The 19267-nt window shown below is 39.5% G+C and overlaps 1 protein-coding gene across 10 annotated transcripts in view; it reads left to right on the top strand.

Annotated features, from left to right (window-relative positions):
- Nucleotides 1–17936, top strand: part of PARP11 (poly(ADP-ribose) polymerase family member 11) — a 59283-nt gene extending 41347 nt beyond the window's left edge. For 6 of the 10 annotated variants that reach the window (XM_049882236.1, XM_049882232.1, XM_049882231.1 and 3 more), the window contains exons 6-9: nucleotides 3153–3225; nucleotides 3309–3439; nucleotides 12756–12907; nucleotides 14300–17932. In XM_049882236.1, the coding sequence (XP_049738193.1) occupies nucleotides 3153–3225; nucleotides 3309–3439; nucleotides 12756–12907; nucleotides 14300–14616 (673 nt within the window). In that variant the 3' untranslated portion in view covers nucleotides 14617–17932. Of the gene's footprint in view, nucleotides 1–2377; nucleotides 2407–3152; nucleotides 3226–3308; nucleotides 3440–12755; nucleotides 12908–14299 lie in introns of all 10 variants that reach the window. The other 4 variants (XM_049882238.1, XM_049882237.1, XM_049882239.1 and 1 more) reach the window with 4 other exon arrangements.
- Nucleotides 17937–19267: the final 1331 nt, after the last annotated feature.

Here is a 19267-nt window from a genome sequence, read left to right as displayed (position 1 = left end):
GTACAATGGTGGAACAGGCACAAGGTAGAGGTTTCCATTACAAATGAGAGAAATTGGAGGGAAAGAAAGGATAACAGGCATCAAGCAAGTCGAAAACCCAGCAGAACAATTTACATTAGTTCTCAAGGCTTGAAAATAATCCTCTGTTCTCTGAGACCATCCAGGCAACGGCCCCTCCCTCCAGACTCTGGGTGTTGGCCACACCCTGTGGATCCTGGGTAGAGGCCTGTTGGCCCTGGCCTGAAGCTCTGCCTTCCAGACCCTCTAGGATGGCAACTCTGCTCCTTCGGTTTTAGGCGGGCCCATTCTCCTAGCCTATCTGAGTGGCGACCCCGTCCTTTGAGATCCAGGAGACCATGGCCCCACCCTTTGAAACTGAGAAGGCCCTGTTACCCATGCTGTTTCTAACAGTTCAGCTGATCTCCAGATTGCTCCAGGGATGGTCCTTTTCTTTTCTTGGAGAGCAACAGATGTAGCTCCTTTGGCCTTTTTCCTGCCTGTAGAATTCCAAGAGGAATTCCTTTCATTCATTTCTCTTTCCCCTTCAGTCTAAGTTGATAGATTTTCTGCTGTGGTAATTGGTTTGATCTATCACAGGCTTAATCTCTTCAACAAAAGATTGTATAGCCACATCCTTGGTCCATCTCTTTCCTCTAGCATTTTACCAGAAGCGACAAGGAGAAACCATGCGGCTCCTTTAAGATCTTGCTTAGAAATCTTGTCAACGAGATGCCCAAGTTCATTACTTACAAGTTCTACCTTCCACCAAGTATTTGAACATAATTCAGACAAGTTATTTGCCACTGCATAAAAAGCATCACCCTTCCTCCATTGTCCAATCACATGTTCATTTTCTTTTGAAGCCTCATCAGAAGCACATTTAACATCCACATTTCTAGCAACGCTCTTTTGCTGGTGCCATATGTATTCTCTAAGACGAGAGATAATTTCTCTAAGGCTGTCCTCACTTCCTCCTGAGCCCTCATCAGAATTGCCTTTGTTGTCCAGTTCTACCAACAGTCTCTTCAAGGCAATGTAGGCTGTTAGATACCTTAAAACTCTTCCAGTCTCTACCCAATTCCAAAACTGCTTCCACATTTTAGGTATCTGTTAGAGCAGCACCCACACTTCCCAGTACAGAATTCTCTTTTAGTTATCTAATGCTGCTGTAATAGAAGTACCGCAAGTGGATGGCTTTACCAAAAAGAAATTTATTTTCTCACACTTACAGAGGCTAGAAGTCTAAATTAAGAGTGCTGGCTCTAGGGGAAGGCTTTCTTTTTGTTGGCTCTGGAGGAAGGTCCTTGTCTCTTCAGCTTCTATTTCCTGGTTACTTGGAGATCTCAATGTGTCTTGGCATCTGCTTTCCCTTGCTTGTTTAATCTCTTTTGTATCTCAGAAGAGATTGACTCAAGAACCCACTATACTAATCCTGTATCATTAGCATAACAAAGACAACCCATTCCCGAACGGGGTTATAACCATAAGCATAGAGGTAAGGATTTACAACACATATATTTGGGGATACAATTCAATCCAGCACAGTACCTGACCTTTTTTTTTTTTTCCCTATCAGATTGACAAAAATTCAAAAGCTTAAAATAACACACCTTATTGGAGAAGTTGTTGGAAAATTGTCATTCTTTACATTTCTGGTGGAAATGTCAATGAGTACAACCTCCATGGAGGTCATTTGGGCAGTATCTATCAAAGTTCTGAATAAATATATTCTTTGATACAGAAATTCCATTTCTAAGAGGTTATCCTATAAATAGGCTCATCTGTATGTAAAAAGACAAATGGACAGACTTGTTCTTTGAAGCGTTCTTAATATAGTAGCAAAAAAGCTCAAGATAAGCTAAATACCATTAATAGAGGACTGGTTAAATAAATTATAGTACATCTGTACAGTGGAATCCGATGCATCTGTGAATGAGAATATGCTCATCCATTCATCCAATATTTATTGTCTTCCATTGGCGAGGCTCTATTGTGGGGACTGGAAATAAGGACGCTCTTTATGTACTGATACGGAAGATCTCTAAAAATATGCTAAGTGAAAGAAGCCAGGTGCAAAAATATATGTTTTTTGTTACCTTTAAAGTGAAGAAGGAAAAAAAAAAAAAAAAAAAGGCTTCTATTTACCTAAAGAAGTTCTAGAAGAATACCCAAGAGATGAAAAATACTGATTACCTGGGGTTGGGGCAAGGGAGTAAGAATTGGGCAGCCCACAGACTGGAGTGGAAGGGACACTTCTCACTGTGTACTTTTTTTATACATATTAATTTCTGATTGTATTATCTTTTCAGATATTAAAATAAGTTTGAAAAAGTAAGCTAAATTAAGTATAAGCCTGAGATTTGTGAATTTCTTCCAGGAACCTCCAATAACAGAGAAGATTATTGTGTGAGTTCCAGCTTTTGCCATTAAACCCCCAGCATTACTGTCTTTGTCAGTATTCACGTTCAGTGGCCTGGGGGTGGTAAACCAAAACTCTGTTGCTGTTGAGTCGATTCCTACTCATCGCAACCTTATAGGACAGAGTAGAACTGCCCGCAGGGTTTCCAAGGAGCAGCGGATGGATTCAAACTGCTGACCTCTTGGTTGGCAGCCACAGCTCACTGTAGCTCTTAACCATTGCACCAAGAGAATAGGGGGTGATGAACAAATTCAGGTTTGAGTTAGATCTTGGAGGACATTGAATATATTGCTGATGGATTTGGATTTTTTTTTTTTAATTCAGTAAAAAAAAAAATCAGTAGGCAGTATAAATATATTGAGAGGTTTTTTAATCAATAATTTGATTTTCTTCTTGGAAACTTCTTTTTTCTTTTTTTTTTTCATATAAAGCCTTCTTTATATTTTAAAGAAATTCTGGACATTTCAGAAAAACAAGACAAACAACTGTTTTTGAAATTTTGATAGTATCTAGGGTTGGGTGTTTTCCATCAAAGTTCCCAATTCAGCACTTAAAAAGTAGCACACAACAGACATTCAATAAATATTTTTAAATAAAGAAGTGAAAGGCTGCGCTTAGTTATATTTGTACTAGTACCTGAACATGAAAATTCTGTTTGGGAGAAAAGACTAACCGGGGACAATTAGTTTACAATCAGCTTCTAATATTTTGTTTTGTCTTTTGCTTTTTAAAGTTATATCTGTGAAAATGAGGCTATTCCCATGCCACCACACTGGGAGAATGTGAATACTGAAGTACCGTATCAGGTGAGTGCAGAACTGAGTTAAGTGTATACTCTGAAAGAGTTTGGAAAGGACCTCAATGAAATTATGCAAACTTCTTTTTCCAGCTCATTCCTTTGCACAGTCAAACACATGAATATAATGAAGTTGCTAGTCTCTTTGGGAAGACAATGGATCGCAACCGAATTAAAAGAATTCAGAGAATTCAAAACCTAGACTTGTGGGAGTTCTTTTGCAGGTGAGACAGTTTCTAGTCTGAACCCTTTCTTTGGCCTCTAGGACTTTTATAGTCTTAAAGACAGTTAAGTACAAATGTTAATTTTATTAATCTTTAATGATGCCATGTGAACTGTTCAGATGTGCTGTGCTTTTCTCTTGCCATATTTTAACCTGGTCTCTCAGCCCTTTTGTTCAGCATTCTCAGGAAGTAGAAGGAAGCTGCTCTATAAGGTAAATGTGACTGATTTTGCATGCATTATTATAATGCAGTGTTAGAGGTAAAAGTCTGTTCACCACTCCCAGAAACTTTCTCTTCTTTCAAGGTTTAGAGCTGTGCATCGTGGCTGAAACTGACTCTCTTAGGCTGGATTCTCTATAGAAGGAAAACCAGCGAAGCAACTATATATACAGAGAGAGATTTATATCAAGAAAATGGCTCACGCAGTTGTAGAGGCTGGAAAGCCCCAAGTCCATGGGTCAGGTTAGAGGCTTCTCCTGACTCACACAGCTGCAGTGACCGACAAATCCCAAGATTGGCAGGTGAGCTGGCAGGCTGCTGGCTCAAAGACTGAGGAAGCTGGTGGATCTTAAATTCAGCAGGTAAGCTGTTAGCCTCAAGTTCCAAGAACTAGAGGCCAGATGCACAGGAACCAGCTGCAGGATCCAGAGCGAGCAAAAGCCCGCGAGCCTTGCCAGAAAGTCCACCTATATTGGGTGTAGGCCACACCCCCAAGGAAACTCCCTTTTAACTGATTGGCTGCTCATGGTAGAGCCCATCATGGAGGTGATCACATTGTATCACATCTCATCATGGAGGTGATTACATCCTTATATGACTGCTAAACTACATCATAACTGCCAAACCACTAAGAATCATGGCCCAACCAAGTTGACACACAACCTTAAAGATTACATTGGCATTATAACGGAATCTGGGGAGCTGCTTATTTTGGTTGAAACGACTTTGTCAATTCAGCCTTTTATGTTGAATTAGAAGTTTCTGAAAACATTGTTGAGTAAATTTTTAATAATCATACTGCCTTGCCTATAGTCTTTTGCTTGTTTTGTCTTGAAGGACACTTAAAACCTTACCTTCAAATTTTCTGCTTAGCCTAGGGTTTATGTTGTAAGATTTAAAATCTCAATTTATCACTCGATTTAAGTTGGAAATGGCCCATGAGATTGCTTAGTGCACCCTTAGCCTGAAAGTAAAGCCCATTACAGAAAACTTCAAAGAATTGCCCAAATTAATTTGCTGTGCTGTATTTTTTATTTATAAAAAATGTGGCATCTGGGGTCTTAAATGCTAACAAGCAGCCATCTAAGATGCATCAATTGGTCTCAACCCACCTGGATCAAAGGAGAATGAAGATCACCAAGGTCACACGGTAACTATGAGCCCAAGAGACAGAAAGGGCCACATGAGCCAGAGACTTACATCATCCTGAGACCAGAAGAACTAGATGGTGCCCAGCCACAACCAATGACTGCCCTGACAGGGAGCACAATAGAGAACCCCTGAGGGAGCAGGAGAACAGTGGGATGCAGACCCCAAATTCTCATAAAAAGACCAGGCTTAATGGCCTGACTGAGACTAGAAGAATCCCAGCGGTCATGGTCCCCAAACCTTCTGTTGGCCCAGGACAGGAACCATTCCCGAAGACAACTCATCAGACATGGAAGGGACTGGACTGTGGGTTGGAGAGAGATGCTGATGAAGAGTGAGCTACTTGTATCAGGTGGACACTTGAGACTGTGTTGGCATCTCCTGTCTGGAGGGGAGATGGGAGGGTAGAGAGGGTTAGAAACTGGCAAAACCGGTACAAAAGGAGAGACTGGAAGGAGGGAGCGGGCTGACTCATTAGGGGGAGAGTAAGTGGGAGTATGGAGTAAGGTGTATATAAGCTTATATGTGACAGACTGACTTGATTTGTAAACTTTCCCTTAAAGCACAATAAAAATTATTTTAAAAAATATTACTTAAAATGACTGGTTCTCTGAAATATTTTTTATTAATATTTTTGGATGAGATTTAATTTCTAATTTTTTAATATAGGCTGACATTTAATATTTTTAATTCAGAAAAATTTCAAATAGGCAAAAAAATAGAATGTCAAATATAATGAATCCCCATGTACCTGACTGAACATTTATCAAGATTTACCACAAATCATCTATCCCATTTTTTGTATTATTACTGTTGCCAAACTATTTTGAAGCAAATCCTAGACCTTAACTCATTTCATTCTCATAGAATTAGGCTGACTTTTGCTTGATAATGGTACCTGAAATTCTTTCATGCTCTGGTAAGTCAGTTAATATGGCCTGAGTACATTCCAGATTTGAATCTCACAATAGCGTATGGTAAAATAAGGGGCTTTCAGCTTGTGTTCTTTATAGTCTTGAGTCTTTCCATCAACCAACTGTTACTTCAGTAACTCAGTTCAACTGAGTTTAGAATGCTTTATTCAATTCTTGTTTATTCAATTCTTATAGGGGAGGATAAAGTCCTCTGCTCCTTTTATTTTATTCTCGCAGTGAATAAAGTATGTTTTTTAAAAAATGATCTGGTGAAAATTTAATTCATTGTTCTTAATCTGGCCTCTGAAATGGAGTTCATATTAGTTTCTCTCATAATTTGAATCCTCAATTAAACTCCAGTGGTAAAAATATACCAATGAACCCCAAAACATTTTATACTAAGAATTTCATTGAAAATGATTTTACTCCGATGACGCCCATCACAGTTTTATGTAGTGAGCCTATAGAAATACGTGATGGTAATTGAACTTGCCACCTGCTATGACAATAGGAAGTACTGAAACTCATTGTAAGGGCAGCCTGTCATTTTGACATCTCCCTGAAGAACTAAAATAACCAATCAGTCTCGTTGTCATGTAACCTGCGACTCACCATGTAAGCAGTCAGGCCCATGTGAGTCCACAGGGCGTTAGTTTACACACTGCCTGGGCCTTTCCTACTTTCCTCCCTTCCAGCAAATACATTTTAGCACCTACTTTGTGACAGGCACTGTTCTGGACAGTGGGGATATAACAATGTACAGGACCATAGCTTTGACAAGGAGTCAGGCCATTATAACATAGGAATGTAAGGGTGAGCAAGGGCATCGTAGGAGCACAAAATGAAGGTATCCGTCCACCCTTGCAGACAAAAGTGTAGCTTGTGTGTGTTGTGGAGGGGAGAGTAGCAGGTGTCATTTAAGCTATACAAAGGTAGGAGAAGGGCAGGGCATGACAGGTATCAGAAGCAGCATGGGCCATAGTCTGGATACAAAAGGGAACATATAATAAATACTGAGAGAACTTCAAAGAGAATAGGAAATGAGGATGACTGGTGAGAGAGAAGGCTAGAAAGGTAGGCAGGAGGCAAAGCATGCAGGAGTTCATAGTGGAATCACTTGGGTGGTTATAAAGTGCTTTTCTTCAGTAGCCTTAATTGAGTTGGATGGAACCAGAGTTGAGGTCAGAGAGTTGGCAGGGGCCAGACCATGTGGGGCCTTATAAGCCAGACTAAGGGGTTTGGAATTTTTCCTGGGAACAGTGGAAAGCCATCCTGGGACTTTAATCTATTTTAGAAAAAAGATTCATCAGGCTATACTGTGGTTATAAAGCAGTAGATCTCAGCTGGGAGTGATTTTGTCCCCCAGGGGACATTTGACAATGACTGGAGGCATTTCAATTATCATATGGAGGGGTGGGGAGTTGCTACTAGCATTTAGTGGGTAGAGGCCAGGGATGCTAAACATCATATGATACACAGGACAGCCTCCCACAACAAAAGATTATCTAGCCCAAAATTTCAAAAGTGCCAAGATTGAGAAACTCTGGTTTAAAGGGATCACAGAAGCAGAGAGACTAATCTAGGAAATTGTTTCATTCATTCAACTGAAAGACATTGGGTGGCCTGAAACAAAGTGATATCTGCTGTGTTGGAGGGCAGTTTTGAGATATTAAGGATGTACAGTGATAGGACTTGGTGCTTGATTTGATGTGTGGAACAGAGTAGGTAAGGGAGATGAGAAGGATAACCCCCAAGTTTCTGATTTGTTTTAATTGACTAAGGAAATAGGCATAGGAACAAGTCTTAGTCTTTATCTTTCTGGAAAGTTTTATTCAATTCTTGCTTAGGGAGAAGTTAATGTACCCACCACCCATCTGTCAGTTTATCCTACTGTGATGGCTTGCATGTCGCTATAATGCAGGAAGCTGTGCCATTGGTGTTTCAAATACCAGCAGGGTCACCCATGGTGGACAGGTTTTAGCAGAGCTTCCAGATTAAGACCAGGAAGAAAGGCTTGGCAATCTACTTCCAAAAATTAGCCAATGGAAACCTCATGACTCACAACAGAACATTGTCTGACTTGTTTCCTTTGGACATGCCATCAGGAGAGATCAGTCGCTACCGGAAGACATAGTGTTTGGTGAAGTAGAGGGCCACTGAGGGCATGGGAGACCCACAGTAAGATGGATTGGCACAGTAGCCACAATGGGGGACCCAAACGTGATGGCTAGCAATTATGAGGATGATGCAGGACTGGGCAGTGTTTTGTTCTGTTGTACATAAGGTCACCATGAGTCCAAGTCGACTTGACAGCAGCTAACAACAACAGTTAATATATGGCAGTTGATATGTAGGCTGAGAGTACAGGAGAGTGGTGTAGACTGAGGATAAAGGTTTTGGACTTGTTAGGAAATGTGGAGTAATAGAAACTATAAGAACTGATAAGATGACTAGGGAGTGTATGTAGATTAAGAAAAGACTAAGCCAAGGACCAAACTCTGGAAGTCGACAGAGGAAGAGACAACCCAAGGAGGAGAGTGAAAAGTAACCGCCATAGAAAGTAGAAGAGAATCCATGGGGTGTGGAGCCACAGAAGCCAAAGGAAGAAGGTAGTTGGTGTCATCCACAGCATCAGACATTGAAGAGATGCCAAGTAACATAAATATTGAAAATGTCCTTTAGATTTGGGAACAAGAAGCCATCAGTAACCTGAATGAGAGCGGTTTTGGTAGAAGCCATGTTGTGTATACAGGGAATGTCGACAAGTCTTAAGAAGCTGGCAGTGAAGAGGATGAGGGATGTGAGAAGACCGGTAATGTGGGGTTGAGGAGGATGCTTTTGTTTTGTCTTGTCTTCTTGTGTTGTGTTTTTAAAATTTAAAGATGGGAGAGATCTGAACGTGTTTAACTTGTAATAAGAAAGAGCCTACACTCACAGAGTTTAAAAGACAGGAGAAGGAAGGGAGGGGTAATTGATGGATTAAGCCTCCTAAAGATGTGTGATGGGATAGAATTCAAGAACATATGTGAGAAGGAGATAGAGAAGGGTAAGTGTGATCTGGTTATATGTACAGACAGGTGGAGGTGGAGGTGGGGGAGGAGTTAGGGAGTTCCGCCTAATACCTTCAGTTTCCTTGGTGAAATAAGAACTGAGGTCACCTGCAGAGAATGAGACATTGGGAGATGTGGATAAGCAGGAAAGGTAAAGGAAAAGGGAGATTTGAAATGGTCACTGTGAGAAATGGAGGAAAAAGTGCTAACTTGGGAAACATAGGATTTCCACCAGCATTGAGGACCCAGGTGAAGTTGGGGTACATGAATTTGGAGTGGAAACCATGGGGATGTTGTCTGATTTATTTTAGGAGTCCAAATGCAAGACCAGAGAGGGGAGGTGGTTGGATTGGCTCAGGGTTGGGAAAGATAAGGCAGCAAGGAGGTAAGAGCAGTGACAGCTGCTCTGTCATTAAGAACGTGGATTTGAATCAGAGATCCTCAACCTTGTCTGCATATTAAAGTCACCTGTGGAGCTGTTGACCAAGCAGAGATGTCTGTTACCCACCCATCTACTGAATCAGCATCTCTGGATTCTGACATTTTTATCTTTAAAAAGTTCTACAAGCGATTCTGATATTCAGCCAAGAACCCCTCGTCTAAATCTCCATGAACTTATCTTAGTACAGAGTGTGAAGATATTCCTGCTCCAGTTTAGAACAGGGAGCATACAGTCCAGGCCTTCTGGTGCTCTAGTTTCTGAGAGGGTGTGTCGTTTTGAGGCATCTTTGAGAAGACAGTGCCACAGTATTTTCACTAGATTCAGCATTAATGTGGTGATGGAGAAAGGTAGGCAGGACCGTGAAGAACTTAGTGTAGTTTGAATCCTGTGACTTTCCCCTTAAAAAACTTCACTAATGTCCAGGAAGCCTTGAAGCTCACGCTAGCCTTTCTGGAAAACCAGGGACATAAACCAGTGAGTGCACATTTCACGGGTGCCTTTGTAGTGGGCCCTGGGATAAAGCGTGTTGTGGGGATTCAAAGCTTTGACCGCCTTCCTTCTCTGCTTTCACCGGGTGCACCTGCTACATCCAGTCCAGTAACCGAGCAGTTTTTCAATGCCTGCCAGTGTCTGCCAATGGCTGAACTCCAGGCTCTTTAACCAGCAGTTCATTTACAATATCTGCGTGAGACCCTAGTGAGTTTTCAAACCAAGATTCATTTTAATCTGTGCCTAAAAAGTAGAAATGAGTGGCTGTTTTGATATCTAATAGTAGATTGATTACCCGGACCATTAATCTTGACATTAGAAGGATGTGTATTAAGCAAATGTTTACTTAGGTTAAAAAAAAAACAGTATGGATTTGCTAATGCCAAGCTAATAGGATTACCGTAGTAGTAAATAGATGAGGCCTTTAGACAGTAAAACTTGATTTCTATAAAGTGGATGAGAAAGTTTCTTAAAATAGAGACAAGGTGAAGAAATACATGTCAGGTGATAGTACAAACAAAAAAATTGATAGCTGATTAAAAATCTTGTGCAAAGAGAAGCTTGAATGGTATGGATGCTTTCTTCTTGGGCCCTTCAACATTTTTATCAACAACTTGGATGTAAATATAGAAGGTTTGCTTGTCACATTCCTGAAAGATTGAAAACCGGAAGGGGGTAGCTTATTTATTGTGTGAATGAATCAGGAGTCAGAAAGACCTTGGAAAGTTAAAACGGTGGATCAAAACAAATACGATGATCTCTTTTTAAAAAGCTTTTTTATTTCCTAGTTACAAAACTAACAAATGTTCATTGTTTAAAAAAAAAGTACATAAAATTCTAAAAAATGAAAGTTAGCGTAATCCATTCTTAGTGAGAACATGCAGTTTTTTTCCCATGTAAATATTTGTTTAGTGCACATTCTTCCAATGTGCTGCCTAATGGACTCCGAAGCTATCACCAGCGGATCAAAGCATGCGCATTTTAAATTGTGATGCATATTGCCAAAGGGCCTTCTAGAAAGATTGCATCAGCTTCCATTCCTATCATCCTCTGAATGAGAGGATTCATTTCCCAACACATTCACTAAATTGGATGTTGTCTTTATAAATTTTGTCAGTCTCAGATGTGGATATTTTACTTTGTTATTTAGTTTATTTCTTTTAAGTTACCATATTAAGCTGAAGCTTAGCTGAAATAAATCTACTGCATTAGTTTATAAACCAGCTGTATACAGCCGGCTCAGTGAGGCTTGGCTTGATAGCAGTGAGGGGAAAGAGACCTTGGAGTTTTCATTGACGACAAGCTTCTGTAAGTCAGCAGTCTGCTGCCACTGCCACAGAGATGAACGCAGTGGTGCCAGCGGAGCTGGTGCGGTCGGGTGATGCCTGAGCTCCGTTTCTATTTCCAGCCACCAGTTATAAACTAGAAAGGTATCCATCATGTTCTTGTCAACTACAGACTGCCCGGGATGGAGGAAGGCCTGGAAGCTGCGCCCCGTGAGGAAGAGTTGAGGGAACGGTGCAGATTTAACCTAGAGAGGGAAGCCTAGTTGGTGTTCGTAGTTATTTTTGGATTTTCAGATAGGGGTGTTATGTGTAAGAGCGGTTTACATTGTTCTTTGTTCAAAAAAGAATAATTAAGACCAGTCAGTAGAAATAGCAGGAAGGCAGACTGTGGTTCAGTGTCGGGATGGATATACTTTTGAACAATTACAGCTGATCACAAATAGATTGTGCTGCCTTGCAAAGCAGTGAGCGCCTGACAGCGGAACAGATTGAGGCAAGTGTTAAATAGTTCTCTTTCAGAGATGTTGTGGGGGAAGGAGATTCTTTTTAATTTTTAAAAATATATTTTTATGAAATACTTCAAAAATAAAAATGCAGTAGTTTACAGACACCCATGCATTTATCAATCAGATTTAACATTTTTAAATTTGTTACATTTTCTTCATCTTTATGTCTTTTTTTTTTTTAAGATAGCATTACACATACAGGTGAAGGGTTTACCCATCCCCCATCCCGCTCTCCTCCCTTCTTCCTGAGGTTGGTGTGTTGCCTTTTTGTCCATATTTTTATATTTTTTACTATTTATGTAGATATACAATACACTCTATTATTTTGTGTTATATATTTTGTTTTGTCAAAATTATTTTTTTACATTCAACAGTATATTTCAAGATTTATCTATGTTAATACATGTAGATTTAGTTCATTACTTTTTACTTTTATATATAAATATTATTTTTCAACCCTTTATGAAAGAATTTTGGACCGTTTTTAGATTTTTCTTGATGTTGCAATCAGTCCTACATTGAATATCCTTGTACATATTAGAAGAGATTTGTCCTTTGGGAAAGGGGTTGAACTAGATGGCCTAATGTCCCTTCCAGCCCTAAGATTTCAAACTTCAGTTCAACCAATATTTTCTGGTCTCTGGGGATAAAAACATTAAGACATGGTCGCTGCTCAAGGAACTCACTGTCTTAGATCCTGAACATTCCCTTATTTGTTTTTAGTTTCATTTTTTAGGTATCCGTAAAGCTTAGCTGGTTTTGGAAATCAATTACCTTCACTATGATGGGGTGTGGAAACCCTGGTAGCATAGTGGTTAAGTGCAATGGCTGCTGACCAAAGGGTCCGCAGTTTAAACCCACCAGTGCTCCTTGGAAACCATGGGAGCAGTTCTACTGTGTCCTATGGGGTCACTCTGAGTCGGAATCGACTCCACAGCAGCGCGTTTTATGCTGGGGTATACTCTGGAATAACTATAGCTTTTGGATATAATTTTCAACTTTAAGCCTCAGTATTAAATCAGTATTTGCTGAGATGATCTGCCTCTTAAGAGAGCACAAAACAGAAAAAACCCAGTGCCATCTTAAGAGAAGCATTTGAAATTATTTTCCAGAGCTGCTTTATCCATTTATGATTTATATTAAGAGATGTGTTTTCTATTTCACCTTTTCTATTTAGCTTTGCTCCTTAAAAAAAATAATAAATGCCACTAATGGTATATTTCTGTATGTGCTTTTGTGTATATGTGTGTTGTGTTTTTAGGAAAAAGGCTCAGCTCAAGAAGAAAAGGGGTGTGCCTCAGATTAATGAACAAATGCTATTTCACGGAACCAGCAGTGAATTTGTGGAAGCAATTTGCATTCATAACTTTGATTGGAGAATAAATGGTATACATGGTGCTCTTTTTGGAAAAGGTAATTATCAGAAGTCCAGGTCCAATTTGAGTTCTAGGTTCTCTCTTGAGGGATAATTGGTTGTTTTATAATTCAGGAGTTTGGTAGTCGTTAAAAGTCACTACACTAGGTTCCTGGCATACTCTCAGAGTTTTTAAGTCACAGAAAAGTCACTTCTTTCATGTACAAGATGAAAGTAAGACTTTTGTACATCCATCAGATTATCTAGCTCCCAAAGTCCCAGTCACCCAGATGTGACATCATGTCTGTATTAGCTAATTTTTTTCATTGTATTTATTCAATGTCCTTTCCATGCACAAACCTATACACTAAACTGATTTATGGCAAATATAGGAAAAATTTGTTACATTGTACATGGATACAGGTGCTAGGTTTTATTTTATTTTATTTTTGGAACATGGTAGGTAAGAATATAAATAAGGAACAAGGAATAATAGGTGGAAAACCTCACCTTACATCTAATGGCTGTGAAAGTCCAGGTTCTCCAATTTATGCCTGGTACTCAAGCAAATTAAGGAGAGGGATGAGGAGAAAAGGTATGGGATGGACGTTGATTGTTCTGGTCCTTACTTTGTACCTTACGCCCAGCAAGAGAACTGGCTGCCACTTAATTGTTTTAAATAACTGTAGAAAAGGCCATCCACTTATTAACTGTAAGACGATCAGAAAAGTGTTAGGTAACACTTGTCAGGATTGATGTGAATCTTCTCTTGATGATGTTCTTCTCTCAGGCCCCCCATTTAGGAAGAGTCAGCAGCGTTCTTGAGTTTTTATATTTAGAAGATGAAGCAGTGAAATTGTTCTTTTGGAATGCTCAGATAGGAATAACATTGCACTCTCAGAAATCTTTTCCTATGTATGGGGTTCTCTTCTTTCCAGTAATATTACTGGCTACCTTGTATCACAGAAATATGGTTTTCTGGGGTTTAGAATAATCTGTAGACCAGTAGTTTTCCAATTGTGCTCCCCAGAGCCCTGCTGGATGCAGGAAGAAGGTGGGGGGGCAGGTAGGCAGAAGTAGAAATGAGCGGGAAGTCCAGGCAGTTAAGCCTGAGGCCCTGTCTCACTCTTAGCCACAGAAACAGTGTTTTTATCTGTCTTATATATTGGGTTTCTTTTTCAAATTTTCTTTTGAAAACAGTTTTGGTAACTGCATTTGGGGGCTGGAGGCTTCTCTATACCAACAAATTATCCCTGTGGCAGGCTTTACCACAGCTGTCCTTAGCAGATGGATTTCTGTTCTCTTCTTAAAGATCTGCAGATGAGGAAATTCCACATCTCTGTTTGTTATACAATTCCATGTGTCTGTTCCCCTGACAGTTACAGTGTTTCTGCTCGTGTTTAATGCATTCTCGGGAGTAATCTTGGCTCTTTTGGGTCCTTTTGTTTAAGGAACCTATTTTGCTAGAGATGCTGCTTACTCCAGTCGCTTCTGCAAAGATGACATAAAGCACGGAAACACATTCCAAATTCACGGCGTCAGCTTACAACAGCGGCACCTGTTTAGAACATATAAATCTATGTTTCTGGCTCGAGTGCTAATTGGAGATTACATAAACGGAGACTCCAAATACATGCGACCTCCTTCCAAAGACGGGAGCTATGTGAATTTATATGACAGCTGTGTGGATGACACCTGGAATCCAAAGATCTTCGTGGTTTTTGATGCCAACCAAATCTATCCTGAGTACTTAATAGACTTTCACTGATTCCACTGTCAAATCTCAGCGGTCAAGGAAGTTTGATTCTTTCTTGCAGGAAGGTTTGCTCTCCTGTCTGCTAGCCACTAAACACTAATTATCTGATACTTTTGAAACAGGTATGAAAAACAAGTGGCCTCCATATAAAAAGACATACTGACATTAAGGTTGGTTTTTTGTTGGTGTTTTGTTTTTGTGTGTTACGCATAGTCCTGTTTTTAAAAAATTGACAATATTGCCATTTTTACACACAGGGGTGGAAGGTACCATTCAAAGTTGAATCAGCTGTGTCTCAAATAACATGGGCATTCCAAGCCTTTAAAGTCGATGTGTGCATTCATAGGATAAATGTTTTCAGTACAAATAGATTTATTCATATATGTGTTCAAAAAATAAAAATTTAGGGATAAATATGTCCCTTTAGAGGAATTCATCCTTTGCAAGTTGAATTCTGGTATTATGCACCAGCATGTTGCTTTGTTGGTCTTCTGAAGGAAGAAGGGGGAATTTAAAACCCTCAACAGGCTGAGTACCTTGAGAGAAATCAGAAAGAAAAGTGTTTGCAGTGTTGCCCAACAAGCCAGAAGGGGAAAATCAGGGCCAAGTGCCCTGCTTCTCACTGCCTTGGGATTGCAGGCTGCAGCCTCAGACTTGCTCCTGTCATTCTCTTCTGTCTCCTACATCTGATTGACAAGTGCTGCAGACTCTAACTAGCCTACAAGTCATCCACCAAGGCTCTTGAGTTTTCTGCGCCAAAAACAAGTTTATTGCATCTTCAAAGTGAAGCTTTTATTATTTGAAACATTCGTTTTCCCTTTCATTTTGGGGTCCCTACAATGATCATTTCTAAGATATTCTTATTACCCACACCGTGTAGCTATCAACAGTGATTTCTAAAATTCACATTTCCAAGTTGTATCTCCACATTATGAATCATTACAGAAAGTGTAGGATGCTTGAGACAAACCTGATTTAACCTTTTGAGTAGCAACTGACAATCTACTAACTTTCTTGAAAAGTCAGATACAATTCAGAACCACATTTAATGGAAACTTGTTTACCTGCTCCATCTGTTGTGCTATTCTATTGTAAGGAAGAATCAGTAGTGTTGGAACAGCTTTCCTGACCCTAGAGATGTTCTAAGCAGAGGCTGGACAACAACTTGGCAGGAATGTTATACAGGAATTCAGATATGATCTGAAGGATTGACCATATAATTGTTATGAGTCTTTCCAGTCTAGATTTTCCATGATTGTACCTGAAAAGGAGAGCTCTTGGATCAAGGCTTTCCCAGGAAAACTTTTTTCTAATTCACTTGATCACTAAATTCTCTATTATCTTTACTGAGTTTTGGCTGAAATTTAATGAACATAGTTTAATTTCTCAAGAAAAATCCGGTAAGGGTCCATTGTTCGTGCCTATTTTGTCCAATTTGATAGTTTGGATTAGGAAGGCGTCTAGAAACAATAAAAGTAAAGAGTCTGGAGCAGGATTAGGGCTGACAGTCCTTCCACTGTCATATTTCCCCAGATCTTTATTATAGCCCAGGCTACCTGTAATTATACAGTGGAAAGTAAGTAGTGCAGAGGAAATGGCACTTAGAATACTTTGAAACAAGTGGCAACAAAGATTTCCTCAGTCAGATGTGCAGACTAACAGTTGGCTTAGATGAAGTGTGGTGAATATTTAGAAAGAACATATTTTAAAAACATTCCAGAGATCATCATGGAAATAATTGGAGGAAGAGTTAGTAGGCTGTCTTGTTAGTACTGTGCTGTTACTTTGTCTAAGCATGTACTGCCAACTCCCCATTAATAAAGAGAGCTGACTTCGACACATTCTTTAACAACGTTAGAAATATTAGGAATTCAGGTTTTGAAGATCTTTTTGTTCTATTGATCGGTTATTTGCGTTCAAAAAAATGTTAACAGAGTCCCCCCTTTGACTGTCTTTTTTTCCAATTTAACATGAATACTTGTCCCATCACTTGAATGGAATAACTGTTGTAGCATTTTAGGGTTATTATTCTTGTAGACATCTTATCTCAAGGTGACTGAGAGCCCAGAATTGAGTATTTGCAAGGCAATCTATGTAACCCTAAACTGAACTATTTGGCTTATGTGTAGTCAACATTCTAGAGTGTACTGCAGTAGCCATTGTAAGAAAGTGCTGTGCTGTTATTTTGTCTGAGTGTGTACTGACAACTCCCTTTTATAAAAAAGAACTGATTTCATACATTCTTTAACATGTTACAGTGTAGAATTAATTGATGTTAAAGTCTTATTTCTTGATCTTGGTCAGTGGATTAAGTTGAAAATCACATAATCACCCTGGAATAAGACTGGACACAACCATTTGCCATCTTTTCCTCTCAGCAGCAGGTAGTGTGGGCAGGAGGAGGGAAGAGAAGTCATTCCAGATGAATGAGTAAATGGTTTTAAAAATCCTACATTGAAAAATTTCCAGCTGATAGTAGATTTTGTTTTTCACTTTGGTGGTATTAGCCTCAGGGTAAAAAATATGTTTATAAAAAACAGCTTCTTAAATCTTTTCGTTATGAACAGGAAAGTTTTGTATTAGTGTAACATTTCATTCCAGATTGTTGATGGTGATATGATGATAAAGAATTTAGAGCCATTTTTGATACATGAACATGCTGTTTTTAAATGTGGTAATTAAAGCTTTCCCTGGCAGGTCTTGGTTGTCTGTGTATGCCATGTATTTGTTTCTCTGATTTCTGTGTTCCGTCTCTACCTTGCATTATGTAAACCTGGGTTTTCAGCTCAAAATTAATAGGCTTTCAAGGAATTTTTTGCCTATAGCTCTTAGGTAACCCCCTTGCAGATGGGGGGAGGGGAGGAATCTCTTGTTCTTAGTTTGAATCATCATGAGCAACAGCTAAAAAAAAAAAAAAATCAAATAACCTGGGGGGAAATCATTCACTCTGAGCTATCGAAAGTTCCAAAGCAGAAGAAGGCCTGGGACCTACCACGTGCGTCCCCGCTAAGAGGAGCAGCTCTGGGGGGGGTGCCTCTCACCCGTGGAGCATGCATCCTGCCGTCCAGACAACTCCACCACACTGGTATGTTGACAGTTACCCCTCCTGAAGCCAGTGAAATGCTCCATTTCTCTTTAAGCTTCTATTGGCAAAAAGAAAGATATTAATGGATGTCCTAATTTTTAAGCTGAGAAAAATGAGGGACAGGATGATGTATACTTATCTGTGGGAGGAAAAAATCAAGTTTTTCACTTACTAAAATCCTGTCCCCAGTCTATCTAAATGTTGGACTAATTTTTAAGACTTCTTGGGATAAAAATTCCATTGAGCTTTGGCTGATGATGTACAAGCATGACAGAATTTGTTCCTAGGCCATCCAAGCATTTGAGGTTGTCTCCCAGGTGGCCAGGAAACAGCCTGATACTAGAAACAGTCTTCCATTGGCCAGCATCGTGCTTTAGACCCCAGATGTCCCTCTGTCCTTGGAGAAGGATGTTTTATTTTTAAATATGATATTTTCTTTTGCTTAAAATAGTCCATTTCTAGATGAAATTATACATTCCATACTTGTAAGAGAGAAAGATAAAAGACAACGAAAATATAGCAGGAAAAGGAAAAAATAAACAGCCTTGTCAAAGATTATTTTTGATTGCAAACTTTGGCGAGGTGATTTTACACACTTTACTGATTTTATTTATTTTTGTTCTTTGCACTACATGCAGGAAGAGTTTTAAAGAAACCAGCTGCCCTGCCTCACTTTCCTACTAAATAATTTTATGATGTTGCTTGGGGCAACACAGATGGAAGAAGTGAACATTTCAGAGAACAATGAAGTACACAATTATTTGGGGGCTGCCTGGTTAGTGTGAGTAATATATACAAGGAGAGGTGAGCTCTAAATCTTTAAGAAAGAAGCTCAAAGGCCAACCAATGACCCCTTGCAAAGGTAGTTAACTTCTCATGTTCAGAGACTCTGAGATGGAAGGTGGTTTTGGAGCTCATGTAGTCTATCTTGCCCTACCTCACCCCGCTTCATAGGCTGGACTAGATTCATCCCAGGTAAAAAGATGTCTTGTTACTCTTACTGCCCAGACAGTGAATGCCTTGTTATAGCTAAGTCTCCTTCTGCAAGATTATGTAATCCATTTCTCAGCTTTAATTGCTTGGCTTTCATTCTTCAGCACTGCAGGCTAAGAGCTTGGCTTTTATTCGAACTATCTCACTATGTGGCTATGTATCTAAGAATTTAGCATTGATCTTAGTAGTTTTCAAATGACTTTTCATGAGACTAGAGCATAGGGTTATGCCAGAGACAGTGGGGTTTTCTGCAGCTTTCTACCTTTGCTATACTATCTACCAGGAGGTTATACAGTAAACTTATTCTGACTCTGTGGCTTATGCTAACTTCACTACAGTAAACCATCTTAGGAGAGTCACAATCCAGAATTTAATTCAAATTATTAATTATAAACTCAGACTGTACTTATTGTGTTTTCTGATCCTTTTTAAAACGTACCTTTGCCTGAGGGGCTCGTTATACTTTAATGTCTCCTAGATAACGCGTGAAAGCAGCAGGCATTAAAAGCCCATGTTTGGAGAATCAGTGTCATTTCTTCCTCTTTCTTTCTTAAAGCATAAGATGAAGCATCCAGTTGGGAGCCA

Source organism: Elephas maximus, chromosome 4, assembly GCF_024166365.1.
Source record: "Elephas maximus indicus isolate mEleMax1 chromosome 4, mEleMax1 primary haplotype, whole genome shotgun sequence".
Classification (NCBI taxonomy): domain Eukaryota; kingdom Metazoa; phylum Chordata; class Mammalia; order Proboscidea; family Elephantidae; genus Elephas; species Elephas maximus.
Note: the sequence above shows the minus strand (reverse complement) of the source record. Positions and strands in the feature narration are given on the sequence as shown.